Genomic DNA, 13896 nt, shown 5'->3' on the forward strand with positions numbered 1-13896 from the left:
CTAAAACGAAAAATTAACCAGAAAGCCTGGCAAGTAAGTGGTGCCAAAAAAACGCAACATAAAAAATATATCTTTTTTGCGTTAGCAGTGATAGGTACAGTTTCAAATTTTTTATTTTATTGTGTGCAAATTCATGGAGGATAACACTGATGATAATTAATTAAATTGTTTTATACAACCCTAAAAACCTTGCTATTGAAAAAATAAAACTTGTTTATTTGATATGGCTGGATTCGGTTTTCTATAAGCTTTTCAACGAGCCCCCTCATGCCTTATGTTTCCATTTGAAAAAAAAGTAGGGGTAGCTGGTGGTTAGGGGGTTGAAGAAAAATTAATTACTATATAACCGAAAGATGGGAAAAGATCAAAATCAGTTAACGTGTTTCAGCGTTTTAAAAAAAATTAACTCATTCAAAAGATATGAATTTTATTCCGTACTTCTAGCCATCCCTGTATATTGATATCTAAAACAATAGCCTTTAACTTTACATAGATATTTTATTTTTAAATGATTTCATACATTGCATAGTTTTAGGATGATTCAGTTGTTGAGTTTTTAAACGGTTTGTTTATACTCTTTTTTTGGTATCAAATAAAATGATTTTAAACATTTTCACTCATAAAAATAAGTCATGTTAATTAGCTTTTTTGTCTTACTAGGTATCAATGATAAAAGGTACTTAACATTGTAAAAATGTAGAACTAACTGATTGTATGGTAAGTTTTATGTATGAAGAATAATTATGGCATCTAACAAACTAGTAGAGCATCTTTATAACTTCATTAGGTAAAAGAAATTTAAAATGTATTAGGTGTTTTACTAACTTGGGAATTGATTGTAATGTAAAGAGAATGGACAACACTAGGTACTTAAAAATTAAGCATCTGCAGATCTTTTTTTCTACTTCCATGCTCCCATTTTCAAACATTTGAAATAATTACATGCAATCATAGTTAGAATATTAGTGTAGGAATAATACTTGAATGCAGCCTCTTGCTAAAATCTTGACATATTCTCAATCCCACTTTATTAGAATCAAAGGCTGATTTAAAAAGCTGATGATCCAAATTTGCCGTTGATAAACAGAAATTATAGCTATTTTTCATTGTTGTTCTTTTTATTCACTCTTTCTATCTAGTTAATGGTCAGATTATTGATAAATGGATATGTTAGATATATTTTTTTTTTAAGCAAGGAGAACATCAATGTTTAAAAACCAGCTTTAATAACTTTAAGATGTTGTAAAGTTTTTTTTATGGTGGATTGTACAGTATTCATGAATAGGTACCTCAAACTCTCCATTATTTTTGCATTGGCACGATCACGTGGGAGCTGGTCCGCGTGGTGCTTTCGCAAGAGACGCTATGCCAGGGGGTTAACGCCAGGCAACCCTTGCCATAGAACCGCGTGGTCCTATGGCTTCCCCTATCCACCACCCAGGGACGTGCCTGGTATAGGTAGCTTAACCCAGCAGGAAAAATCTGTAGATATTTTATATAGATTGAGAAACTTTGGGCTAATGGCTTATCTAATTAAAGATAAAAAATTATTGAATTGGTATACAAATATGTTAACCCGTGGCGGACATAGCATGTGGCACAGTCAATGAAAACTCCCACATTTCTACATCATACAGCATTTTTTGAAATTTCTAAGGGAGCATCTGATTCTTAATGGTATGTCAAGAATGAAGATATCTGCCATTTTATTTGTAGAACGAGTTATTTTTTTTATTAAAAATAAGCTTATCAGAGACTTAAATTTAAGGTATTTCTAAAACTATTTGATTCACAAATCACAACCTTTAAACATTTAAAATTTTTAAGAAGTTGTTGAGGAATTAACTATTGTTTTGACGATTTTTCATTCTCATTGATTCCCAAGAAGTGTGAGACATCTGGGTACATATTGTTTTTATCACTGTTTTATAACTGCTTGGATTTTAACAGTTTTCAAATATGTGTGTGCCAAAAAGTAATAATTTCAAACGGTGTATAAATAATGTTAATTTTTGAAAAAAAGAATTGACTTTCCTTAAAATTTGTTCCTCTTATGAATGTATTTTTATTGAAAAAAGTAAAAACAAAAAATTGTCCATTATTTTCTTATTAACTTGCAGCATATCTTTTTTCATAGTAAACAATGTTAGAAAGAAAAATCCACATGTTCAACTATTTGGCAGACACTATAATCGTAGTCTATAGATTTATTGTAGACTTCCCTTGAAATTACAGGCCTCCAATAGAGCTCCCCTTTACGCCACACTTAATCCAGCGACTGATTCTGTAACCCAAACTACCACAACCCTCACTGCGACGGTTACATCCAGGAAAAGGCCTCATCGAACAAATTCCGGATCACCTCGTGGCTCAAGGTGCTCCCGTTCGTCAAGTTCAAGAACGTCGGTGGTGGATGCAGAAACTCAGACAGACTGTATGGATTTAAGCGAGAACGACTTGAGTCCTACTAGTTGTCCTACCACCAGTTGTTCGACTTCTACAAATTTCCCTCAGAGAGTTATTCTACAACAATTCGGAACTGGATCTGATGATGAGAGTGTCAACGGTAATTGTGTTCAGGTGCATTATATGGTTCAACACCCCCAACCACGTAAGTAGATGTACAGGGTGTTTTAAAAAGATGCCATAAATTCCAGAGCATAATATGATTTATGGATAGGTTTATTGTCTTTTGTTTTTGAGTTATATGTCAAGTGGGTGAATGGTGCAAATTGTAATTATTGTGAAACGGTGGTAGATTTACATTTTTATTATACAATGTTTTGTGCAGAATTATTTAAATTTACTGTTTTTATACAGAGTGTCTCAGTTTTATAATCAATGAGACTTCTAGAGCTCCCATTACCCTTTCCGTCTGGGAACAGTGTGTCAACTTTCACGCCCGTTTCTATAGCTCCTGTTATCCCTTCCGTCTGGATGTGTTGAGGATCCTAAAAACTAAAATTTTTATAATATACTTACTACTACTATATATTTTTATGTGAATATTTCTTTATATAATATTCCTTATAATATATTTTAGCTGTCCAAATATTCACCAGGGTGGATTCCAGAAGTACAAGCCCCATTATATTCGATTCCGAGGACAGCGTTAATAGAAACATTGGCCCTCCCAGAGCATCCAGTGAAGAAGACCACTTAGAAACAATCGGGAGAAAAGTCTCTGCGATCAAAATAGGGACAATATTTTCTCCAGAAAATGGAAATATATCTGATAATCTAGGTGAAATTATTCGACAGAGGACATGTTCTGAGACTAGAGATGAATTGGACAGTACTGAAGATGCCGCGAATGAAGACAGCTTCACGGATGAGGAGGGTGAAATCTATAATAACCACTTAAGGAGAAAGAGGTAAGCATACGATTTGAAATAATTTTTTTTTAAGAATCTCGTTCTTATGTTGCTCTATTTGAAATTTTAAGGAGTGGGAAGGAAAAAGTAATTAAAAAAATGTTGGTTACTCCAGAAACGTAAACATGTTTTATTAAAATATTATTGTTATTTTTACTATCTTTTGTGTACAGAGTTCCTTCAATTTTGACACTTTTGGGGATTCATTCTATTTCTCAAGGAGATAGACAGCAAGTAGCTAACATTTACATTTTAATAGCCTGATTAGTTTACGATACACATGGCATCTTTTTATAGTTTTTTGTGATTGAACAATTATTTATGATAATTTTTATTTCTTGTGATGAGGTTTTCAATTAAGATTTTTTGTAGAAAGTATGTGATTTTTCTATTTAGTAGTTTTTTCTATTTCTAAACTTACATTACCTATTTTAAATGGGATGCTCTATATCAGGAGTTGGCAAGTAATTTTAGGTGGGGTCCAGATACTTTTGAAAATTTTTAAGGAGGTCCAGAAAAAAAAATCATATTTCTTACTAATTTTTTTATTTTAATTTGCACTCAAATTTAATCTGCGTACTAACCATTAAGAACTCAAATCAGTCAATCAATCAAAATTTTTGGTAGTCCAGTATTTTACCTTCTACGGTCCGGACCTAGACCGCGGTCCGCCAGTTGCTGACCGCTGCTCTATATGTTTCAAAATCTATATCACACATAAATTATTTATATTTTGAATAATTCAGTATACTGTACAATTTTCTCTTCGATATGTCGTATACATTTAAAATTCAATTAATTGTATCATAAATCAGAATTAAAAAATGTAATTTTTTTGTTTATACCCTAAAATATTTTTTTTGTGTGGTTGTTTCTTACTCTTCTTTATTTTTCTAACATTAAAAATCTAAACATCAGTTAAATTTTTATAAACAATAAAATTAAGAAATAAGCCATAAATGAATATTTAATATCAGCTCTTCCAATGTGAACAGTTCCTATAACTCAAATAAGTCTGGTTCTATTTTGTTTTCAGCGTACTATCTATTTAAAAAAATGTTTATTTGGATTATAACTGAAAACTACAGAAAATTATAGAAAAATAAAGTGTCTGCCACATGCAAGAAATTGAATAATAAATCTGTTAAGGAATATATAAATTTTTTGTTAATAAAACGTTTATTTAACATCACTACTACATAAGTACCAAAATGAAAAACACCCTGTACCTTTTAAACGAATCAAAGATAATGTTTCTCCATTTAATTTTCCTGGAAATTCAGATCAAGATTTTTTATTTATCTTGTGATATTTAAGGAATCCCCTAAAATTGTCAAAATTGGTTTTTCTGTTTTATCAAATGATTAATACAAATATGCGATCTTACAAATTCCATAGAAGGTTTATCGACAAAACTTCAAACATTCCTAATAAATTTTTCACATTTCTGTTTTTTTTTTTAATAGATTTTGTAAAACAAGTACACAGTATGTTGTCTGACAAATAACGGAACTTTTTAAATTAAAAAAAAAATACAATTATGAAATTATTTTGCCAAAATTATTTCTTTTTATTCAAAATACATCCCTCCCACATCAATACCCCGCTGGGAACGTTCAACCAATGCTAGCATAGATTTTTTATGTCGCTTTTCGGCATCTCCTCAATGACCCTCATCACGGTTTCTTGGACTTGTGTAACATTGTCATAAAACATTCTTTTCATGGCCAGTTTGAGTTTCGGGAACAGGAAATAGTCACACGGAGATAAATCAGGAGAATACGTAATACGTTGAGGTATACAGACTTGTCTTTTCATCAAAAATTCACAAACGGCCACGGTCCTGTGTGATAGTGCATTATTGTGCAACAAAAACCAATTTCCTGGTGCTTGATATTCGGGCCTCACTTGAACGGTTTTCTTTCACAAACACTACGTAATTCTCAGATAATATTCGTTAGCGACATTTTGACCCTGTGGGATGAATTCCTGAAGTATAATACCTTTAAGGTCGTAAAAACAAATCCAACATTGTCTTCTCTCGTGATTTTTGGAATATTTTTTTGCCTTTGGAGAGCCTGGGGACTTTTATGTAGCACATTGGCGTTTTTTCATCATAGGGGATCATACTTGAAGCACCAAGTTTCATCACCAGTTACAATCGATTCCAAGAATATGCAGTTTCACCTGGCTTTTATTTTAATAAGGTCCTTGCAGTGTTCAACATGAGCAATTTCTTGTTTCTCCTTTAAGGCATGAAGAACAAATTCAGCACAGATTTTTCGTTTGTTTGCCAAAATTTCATGAATCATGCCTTTGGGCGTATTTAATTCCTCCACTATCCATCTCACAGTCGAATTCACATCATAGGTGATCATTTCATGCACTGTTTTTCACCAACTCATCCGCAAATTTTGTTTTTTGGCTGGCCTGGCATTGGGTGGTTTTCTAAAGCATCACATCTACCCTGGAATTGCTTATACCACTCAAACAGATCTGTATGGGACAAGCAATAATCACCATAAACTTTTTTCATCAATTCAAATGTTTCTGTAAAAGTTTTAATGAGTTTGAAACAAAATTTAATATTAGCTCTTTGCTCCATCGTGTTTTTGTGACGAGGTGACAAAAGAAGCTGTCACTTTAAGCGTTATAACTTGACAATCTGTTGATGGATCTAATGATAGTAGTCTCCTTTTGTAGAGGAGGTATACAGCTTTCCGATTATATATTGTTTCAATAGATGGTGTTAGTAGTTATACTTAAATTTAAAAAGTTCTGTTATTTTTCTGACATACTGTATACATTTCATAACGCTTCACCAATTCATTCATCAATTAAAGAAAGTAATTCCATTTTATTGACACAGATAATCACATACATATTTCTTAGCAAACCTGGAAAAGAAACGCCTAAACCAAGGTAACTCACTTGCTGTTTTCTTATAGCGCCGTCATTATTTGAGCTAAATTAGTATTTCTGTCGCTTACTATGATTGACAAATATGTAGGGGGTAATGTTAAATGTTGCAGTTTTGCCAGAAGGCCAATTTATCCAGGCAGAAGGTCCAATAGGTATAAAATAAGCTTGAGTCATTATCAGAGGGAACCCAACAATGCTTCAGATGAAGGCAACACGTCAGAATACTCAGTTTCCCCGTCCAGTAAATCGTCGACCCTAGAGTCTAACCCCGATCGGGTCAGGACTCTGTCCAATTTGGCGGTAAAAAGGCCAAACGAGAGCATAGATGGTTCTTCAGATAGTGAATCGGAGGAAAATTTAACAATTGTTACGCAGCTATCATTTAATATGAACAAAACAGAGAATGTAGTCTGATTTATGTAAAGCATGAATGTGATTTTTTTTTATAGTTTGTAGGTTTATTTTTGTATTCGATTTGGTGCAGAGAACGACGAATTAAATAAACACTAAAAATTTGATCGGGTGGAAAATTAAGTATTTTACGGGGGCAAACCATACTTAAAATGCTGTGAAAGAAAGCAATTTTTTTCATAAAAAGGAACTATGTGATTTGGGGACGGACAGACGGAACACGAGCAGGGGATACTTTTCTTTTTAATGCTAAAACTTTTTGTTTTCGCCAGTGTTTATTATATTTGTGCATTCTTGGTACAGTGGAGTGCAATTTAACTGTTAAAAATATTTCTCATTGCGAATTGTACTTAAAACAATTGGATATACGTTTTTGTGGTGTAATATGTAGCTCAAAAATGAAAATAATTTATGTTTTTACTCAAACGGATATATTAATTCTTAATGACGAAGAATAAATAATTTTTTTAAGAAAATTTGTTGATAATAAAAAGGCTTTACTTCCAAATAATTTGATAAAATATATGCCTATATTTTTATCACTATTATTTGAAATAATAATTAAGCTTACTGTGAAAAAAATTTAAAAGCGTAATTCCTTGGCACGAAAAATATAATATTAAGCTCAGAGATAAAGCTAAAGAGATAAATAAGAAATAATATTTGACTTGCCATAATTAGTTTATGTTCAAAATTGTCTTGTAATTAATTTTAACATAAAAATGCCGTCATATTCCACCATTTAAACTTCAGATCTATTAAATATTCTTGGGTAGTAGATACTTACTTATTTTACTGTTAACTATTTTTAACACCTAATCGTCTACCATAGTGATTAAAAATATTTCACATTTTACACATCACAAAATTTATTTGTTCTTGCTACTTTTGAAAGCGCTTGATTTAATATAGTTGACATCTACTTACATGAATTTAAACAACGAAAAAAAAACTAATCTGAAATAGTAGTGGCTGGTGAAAATTAGTAAAAGTCATCATATTTTGATAATGAAGTGTGGGACCCATACCATTTTCTATAAGATGATTTCTGAGTCCACATCGTCAAACATTCATGATGAAAAAATTTTGAACTCAAAATTTGCGAAATAAAGAGATTCTCAAATCTCGGAAAAGGTTGCACATATGCTGATACAAACAGGTGTTTTCTTATTTTTAATGAAATTTTCATTCTTCCTAAAGTTACAGCATTATGGAGTTTAAAAAAAGGAATATTAAGTATCAAATTAAACTTTAAAAGGTAAACTAAGGAAATTTAATTTTGTCAAAAACATAAAACAATTCCTGTTTGTATCCGTCAGTTGATCAGTTGAAAAAATGTTTTGTACATATCTGAAACCCTCTTCAAAACCTTAAAGGGTAACTCCACTCTAGAGGTTAGAAGAAAAGGTGATTTTCGGAAAATTTTCAAGGAAAAATCGATACAAGATATACTGTCAAGAGCAAAAAGGCTTTATTGTACATGTTTTCAGGTAGAATTGTCAATTTTTTCAAATAATTTGGATTCAAAATGTGACAGCACCTTTTTTTCAAAGGGCTTTATGGCTGGAACGGTTTCTTATTTAACAGGTGGTCTCGGAATAAAAAAAAAACAAACATGTTTTGATATTATAAACTAAAAGCTAGGGAACATCGTAGGGAAATTAAAAAATATTAATAATTGTCGATTTAGTGAAAATTCAAAAAAATATCAAAAAATGAAGAAAAATTTTCCATTGTATTGTTAATAACAATGAAAATTGTTAATCGATTGAAAAATCCCTACGATATTCCGTAAGTTATGTTATTGTGAAGCTCTGTACAAAATTTCAAGTCGATCCGTTGAAATCCGTTTTGAGTTATGTTTCTGGCTGGTTAAAAAAAATGGTTTCTCGAAAAACGCTCTTAAAATTTTTGTTGCCATTCAGCATAAGAAATTTGTTATATGTATACCTTCACCATATACGATTGTTGTCCCAGAAATAAAGCACAGTTGGGTCTAACTCGAAAAATATTTATTGAAGAAGATACAAGTGATTATAGAATCCCCTCCGTTATCAATGCATGCTTGCCAACGTCACGGAAATATTTGGATTCTGTTCAGCGTCCTGTTCTTATTGAGCATCCGAATCTGTCAGATCACTTCTCTTCGGAGCTCTTCCAGTGTACGAAAGGCACCCCCCGAAGGGGCTCCTTCAGCTTGGGAAAGAGATCGAAGTCATCAGGTGGGCTCAGATCGGGACTATAAGACGGGTGGCGGAGCTGTCCGCAGCCATATTTTTCGAGAAGTCCGATGATCAGTGCACTTATGTGCGGGCGCGCATTTTTTGTGCACTACTTTGCAACATTCCTGGATGCAGTTTATGGATATTTAGGCTCAAGACATTCTGAAGAAAGATTCACAGTAAACCTTATACATGCTTTTTTAACGCATCATGAATTTCGGGCACTTTTTTACCGCATACTGTTTCAATGTGAACATACGCACGTTTCTTTATAGCTGAATTCCGACCCGATGGACTGTTTTCGTTGTCTTTTCGAGTTTTTGACATTTTCCCTTTAAACGAATCCCACTACCATATGATACCAATGTGTTCTTACTTTTGGGACAACTTTCGTAATTGACCTTCTATGTTCATATCTTCTTCATTCTCTTCTTTTCGGCTTGATCTGACACTTACAATTAGTCTGGCCTCTATAATAGCTAACTATCTTGCACATTCGCACAAGTTAACAATAAACACTCCTGCAGCAAGCTAGTGGTTTTTCTCCCAACTAAAACTTTTTTCCTTTCTTCTTCACATAATAAAGCATTGTTTGAACAATTTATCCAGAAATCGATTTCTTCAAAATTCTAGTGGGTTTACCCCTTCAATAAAACTACTCCGATTTTCATTTTTTATTACCCATAAATTTTAGAAATTTTTTACTTTATGACAGTTGTGTGTTGTGATATGTGTCTCACCCTTCATTATTATCAAAATATGACCATTATAATTTTCATCAGCCGCAACAGATTCGAACAGTTTCAATCTTGATTTTTCTCCAAATCTAAGTATATCTTAACTGTTATAAAAAATGATGATATATCAAATCAAGTCACTATGTTACTTACGTGTTATTTGTTTTAATATATTGATTTAATTTGGTACTATACACTAAATTACTTGAAAAGCCGCCATATAAGGATTATTGTGTAAATCCACTTAATTAAAAGTCTCTGTTAGAGGCAAAAGTTTGCGAATCTCGAATGTAAATAAGCTCACGATCTTTGTGATTCTCAAACTTGTAGCTTTCTTGCAAGAACTGAAGTTTATCGCAACTGTAATAATTCACGAACTAACGAGTGTCAGGGCCTTTTGCCAGCTTTTCAATGGCGATCTTTTGTAATGAAGTATTTTTATAGAAAAATGGAACTAATATTTGTAGAGCTTTATATAAATTGGTGTAGAAGAGAACGTTTTGCAACCAGTTGCAGCTGTATATAATTATACTATTATTATTATATAATTTTATGTACATAATTATGTTTACGTAATTTGTGAACAAATTGAACTAAACGTGATGCACGATGATATTTTATATAATTTTTTATTTTCTCTTTTTGTTTACATGTTATTTATTGTGATTTTTTAATTCCATGGTAGCTAGTTTACAATACTTATTTTACTGTTGATGTTTTTTTTTTAGTTTTTTGTTGTAGAGGTACAATAAGTATTTATTAATGAACTACGAACAAATACATTCCGTCATAAATTTATAAATATCGATGTTAATAGTTAAGAAAAAGTATTTAGATTGTACAAAACATTAACTGACTATGTACAAATTGTTTATATTTGTTAGAATAGAAAATTGTAAGCTGATCTGTCAGTTTTATTTGGGGTCGGTCCGATGGGAACGTAAAGCCAATCGCTGAGCCAGTTTGCAGAATTCTGGGTAGCGCCAAATTTAGAGAACGTAAAAGAATACCATATTATTTGTTCTGTAAAATCGTCTGGTAATTTCTATTAAGAAATGGCCAGCGATTCCTTCCTCTCAAATACTATAACAGTAAGCTAATGTAAATAATAAAGTTACCTAGAGCACTTTAAATATCTGTTAGTGGTCATTGAGTGCCTTCTCGTCACTTTGTTTTCCATAAAACGCTATTCATATAAATTACAATTGCGAGGCATATCCACAAAGTAAGAGTACTCAATTTTTTAAAAGTCGAAACGGCAAATTTACGTATTCAGAATGGTACATCAAACACTATATTTTGACCTCACAGCTGGCAGGATTCGGAATAGTGGCGCTTATTTCAACACGCCGCTACAACAACAGTTCTCAACTGACTGAGGCAAATGAGCACACCTTTTGCTCCCAGCACCTTGGACTTGAAAACAATGTTGCCAACTTTGTCGAAAACAAAAACCACAGACCATCAGAGTCTAAGAACTCTTACTTTGTGGATACGCGCCATACTTACCTACGTGGGTACCTAAAAATCATTTCGTGCCTATAAAAATATATAGAGACACCCAAAACCGACCCTAATTTCATTGTAGAATCAGTCTTTCGTTATGTACATTCCATTTTATGAACTCGTACCTCTTACTATGTTTATATAAGATATTAAATTATATTTGGCTTTGGAATTGTCAAATAACTCAGAAATAAATATTGTACACATCACGTCTTCTCTTAACTAACGACTATAATCACCAGTAAAATGATTGGTTCCACAATTTAATTACACTTTTAAGTATGTTGATATTTTCAGGTAAATCGGTGATCGGGGCTGCTACAGCCGTCGTTTTTGAAGATTGTACCTCCTCGGGGTACTCCAGGTAACTCTTGTCAACCTCATGCCTCAATATGTCATGATAGGCCTGAAAAAGAAAACACAATTACAATTAAAAAATAGAACACGTATGCGTTGTGAACAGTTACTCTGATTTTCATAGTTCGAGTTTGCAAATCGCGTTGTGTCATTGTTTTCCATACCTATGAGTGTAGTCGAGAATGCTAGACGGTATTATGTGACGAAGAAATATAGTGTGTTATGTTTTAAACTCATCAGCCGGTATTTCAAAAATGAAAAAATATGTTCTTTAAAAAAAAATTAGTGGTGCTGTGTAAATAACTTAAGTCTTGAGTACAAGTAACAATTCTTTACTAGGTGGAACCAGTAGATGGCGCTGTAGAATAAAAGGTATTCGATGATTGTCACGGTCATGTAGTCGGTCGAGTGTGTGGTGGCAGCATTTCTCTGGCCAGACTTCTTATTCTGGTCCTGGTTCGATCCTTAGCGTTGGCACTGGCATTGTTGATGGATAATGGGTGTTTGTCCGTGTTTTTTCATGTGTAGCCCCCTTCCGCACAGCCTTTGGCTTTGGATTTGGGGGTTGTCTCAATTCTGTGGTGTGTTTTTATGTTTTTACAAGAACTTTGTCCACGAAAAAACAAAAATTAAACACTAACAAAAGTAAAGAATCATAGTAAATATTCAAAATTAAATCTCATTATTCTTCACAATTCTTGCTTAAAATAATTTATTGCTACTGAAATGTAGCTTGCTGAACGTGGGGTCTTGAAACAACATTTTTTAATTTTTAAGCAGATGAGTGGGAAACAAGTACTCTGCGGACTACAAGCCCTGTCCAGCATTAAATTATGCCTGCAATGACTAGTAAACAGCTAGAAGATCATTTAAGCTATAGACTTCCTATACATACATCTTTGTTTATTTGAATGCAATATGTGAGAAAATCTTGTTTTTTAAGGATTTAAGTCTCTTTGATCGAGTGGTGCCCCAACCATTCAGGGCGCCCAGTATTCCAGGTTCAAATATCTTTAGAACAGTGATTTTTCAAAAATTATTTACAAAAGTTGCTTTGAATTTAATAGTTTTTCAAATGCACTATTTTCTAATATCCCCGTCATTGAAAAATTTCTTTGGATCGTAGCAGCATCTATATTGCTACGAAGAGTAACGCTATATACACTCAAACAACTTTTTTTAAATTAGATATCTCTTTAAATTTTTTATATATCGAACTGAGGAGTTTTCATCAACGGAACGTTCTGAATACTGCAGCATTGTATTAAACTTTTATAGAACATTTATGGAGAATAAAATCAATTTTGCACAAAGGTAAGACTGTGAATAATTTTATCTAATAGCTATCTAGACTAGATACCTACACACTTCGGTAAGAATAAATAAATTATGCATAAAATAGTCTGTGTATGTCCACGATAGTCAAAATTTAGTTTAGGTAGGTACTTTTATCTATGGTAGGTAAGTAGTTATATAACATTACTGCAGAAGTAATTTTATTTTTTGTGGGTATACTTAGGTATATCTACATCTGCACATGTGACTATTAGGCAAATAAAGATTTTATATTCCAATTTCCAAAAACAGTCATAACCAAAAATGTATTCTATATTTTTGTTCATTTGTGTTCATCACCTGTTTAGCGTCTACTTTTTTCATGTACCTACTATTAGGTCAATAGGATTAATAATAAGTGATATATTTAATTCTGAATTTGTAAGACCCTTAAAAAGGTCAACACTGCGAGAGAACAGCTAATGACGTCACGATACCGGCCACTCGGCGATCAAGTCGCGAGCAGACGTAGAGATGTGTAGATATTTGCTATACTTTTACCTATATTATATACCTATATTTTTAAGTGCATAAATAGAGTGTATATGAGATATACATCAAGTCTTGTTGAAATGCATTTTTCACACAACATATTTATTATAAACATATAATGTCTTGGAATATCTAAATACATTTTCGGATTTTTCTCGATGACGTAAATGGTTCGCTTTTCTACATTTTCTGTTGCTTTCCATTTTTGTACAAATGTACCCAACGTACTAGACTCGGTACTTGTGGATGTATACGACGACGTGTATGTGCGAGCAACTCAGAACCACCCTGGTTTTTCTTTGGTTGCCCGTCTAGGGGGTTGTAAAATATTATTATTTAAATAAATTGCTTATAGGTGCCTCTCGCAACGTATTTCGAAATTTTTGTGGACGGGAACGTTTTGATGCGGTAGAATTTTTTTTTCGACATAAATTTGAAAATTCTGCCCTAAATGTTTAAATAATAATATTTATAACCCTTTAGACGGGCAACCAAAGAAAAACGAGGGTGGTTCTGAGTTGCTTATAGGTCCCTCTCGCC

The 13896-nt window shown here is 32.6% G+C and overlaps 1 protein-coding gene across 2 annotated transcripts in view; it reads left to right on the forward strand.

The window, feature by feature from the left end:
- Positions 1 to 11381, forward strand: part of LOC108908710 (mitogen-activated protein kinase kinase kinase 13) — a 78733-nt gene extending 67352 nt beyond the window's left edge. For both annotated transcript variants that reach the window (XM_018712828.1, XM_018712827.2), the window contains exons 5-7: positions 2236 to 2611; positions 3044 to 3374; positions 6407 to 11381. In XM_018712828.1, coding sequence (XP_018568344.1) covers positions 2236 to 2611; positions 3044 to 3374; positions 6407 to 6710 — 1011 coding nt within the window. In that variant the 3' untranslated portion in view covers positions 6711 to 11381. The remainder of the gene's footprint in view (positions 1 to 2235; positions 2612 to 3043; positions 3375 to 6406) is intronic.
- The last annotated feature ends 2515 nt before the right edge of the window (positions 11382 to 13896 follow it).

Source organism: Anoplophora glabripennis, unplaced genomic scaffold, assembly GCF_000390285.2.
Source record: "Anoplophora glabripennis isolate ALB-LARVAE unplaced genomic scaffold, Agla_2.0 scaffold161, whole genome shotgun sequence".
In the NCBI taxonomy this organism is placed as follows: Eukaryota; Metazoa; Arthropoda; class Insecta; order Coleoptera; family Cerambycidae; genus Anoplophora; species Anoplophora glabripennis.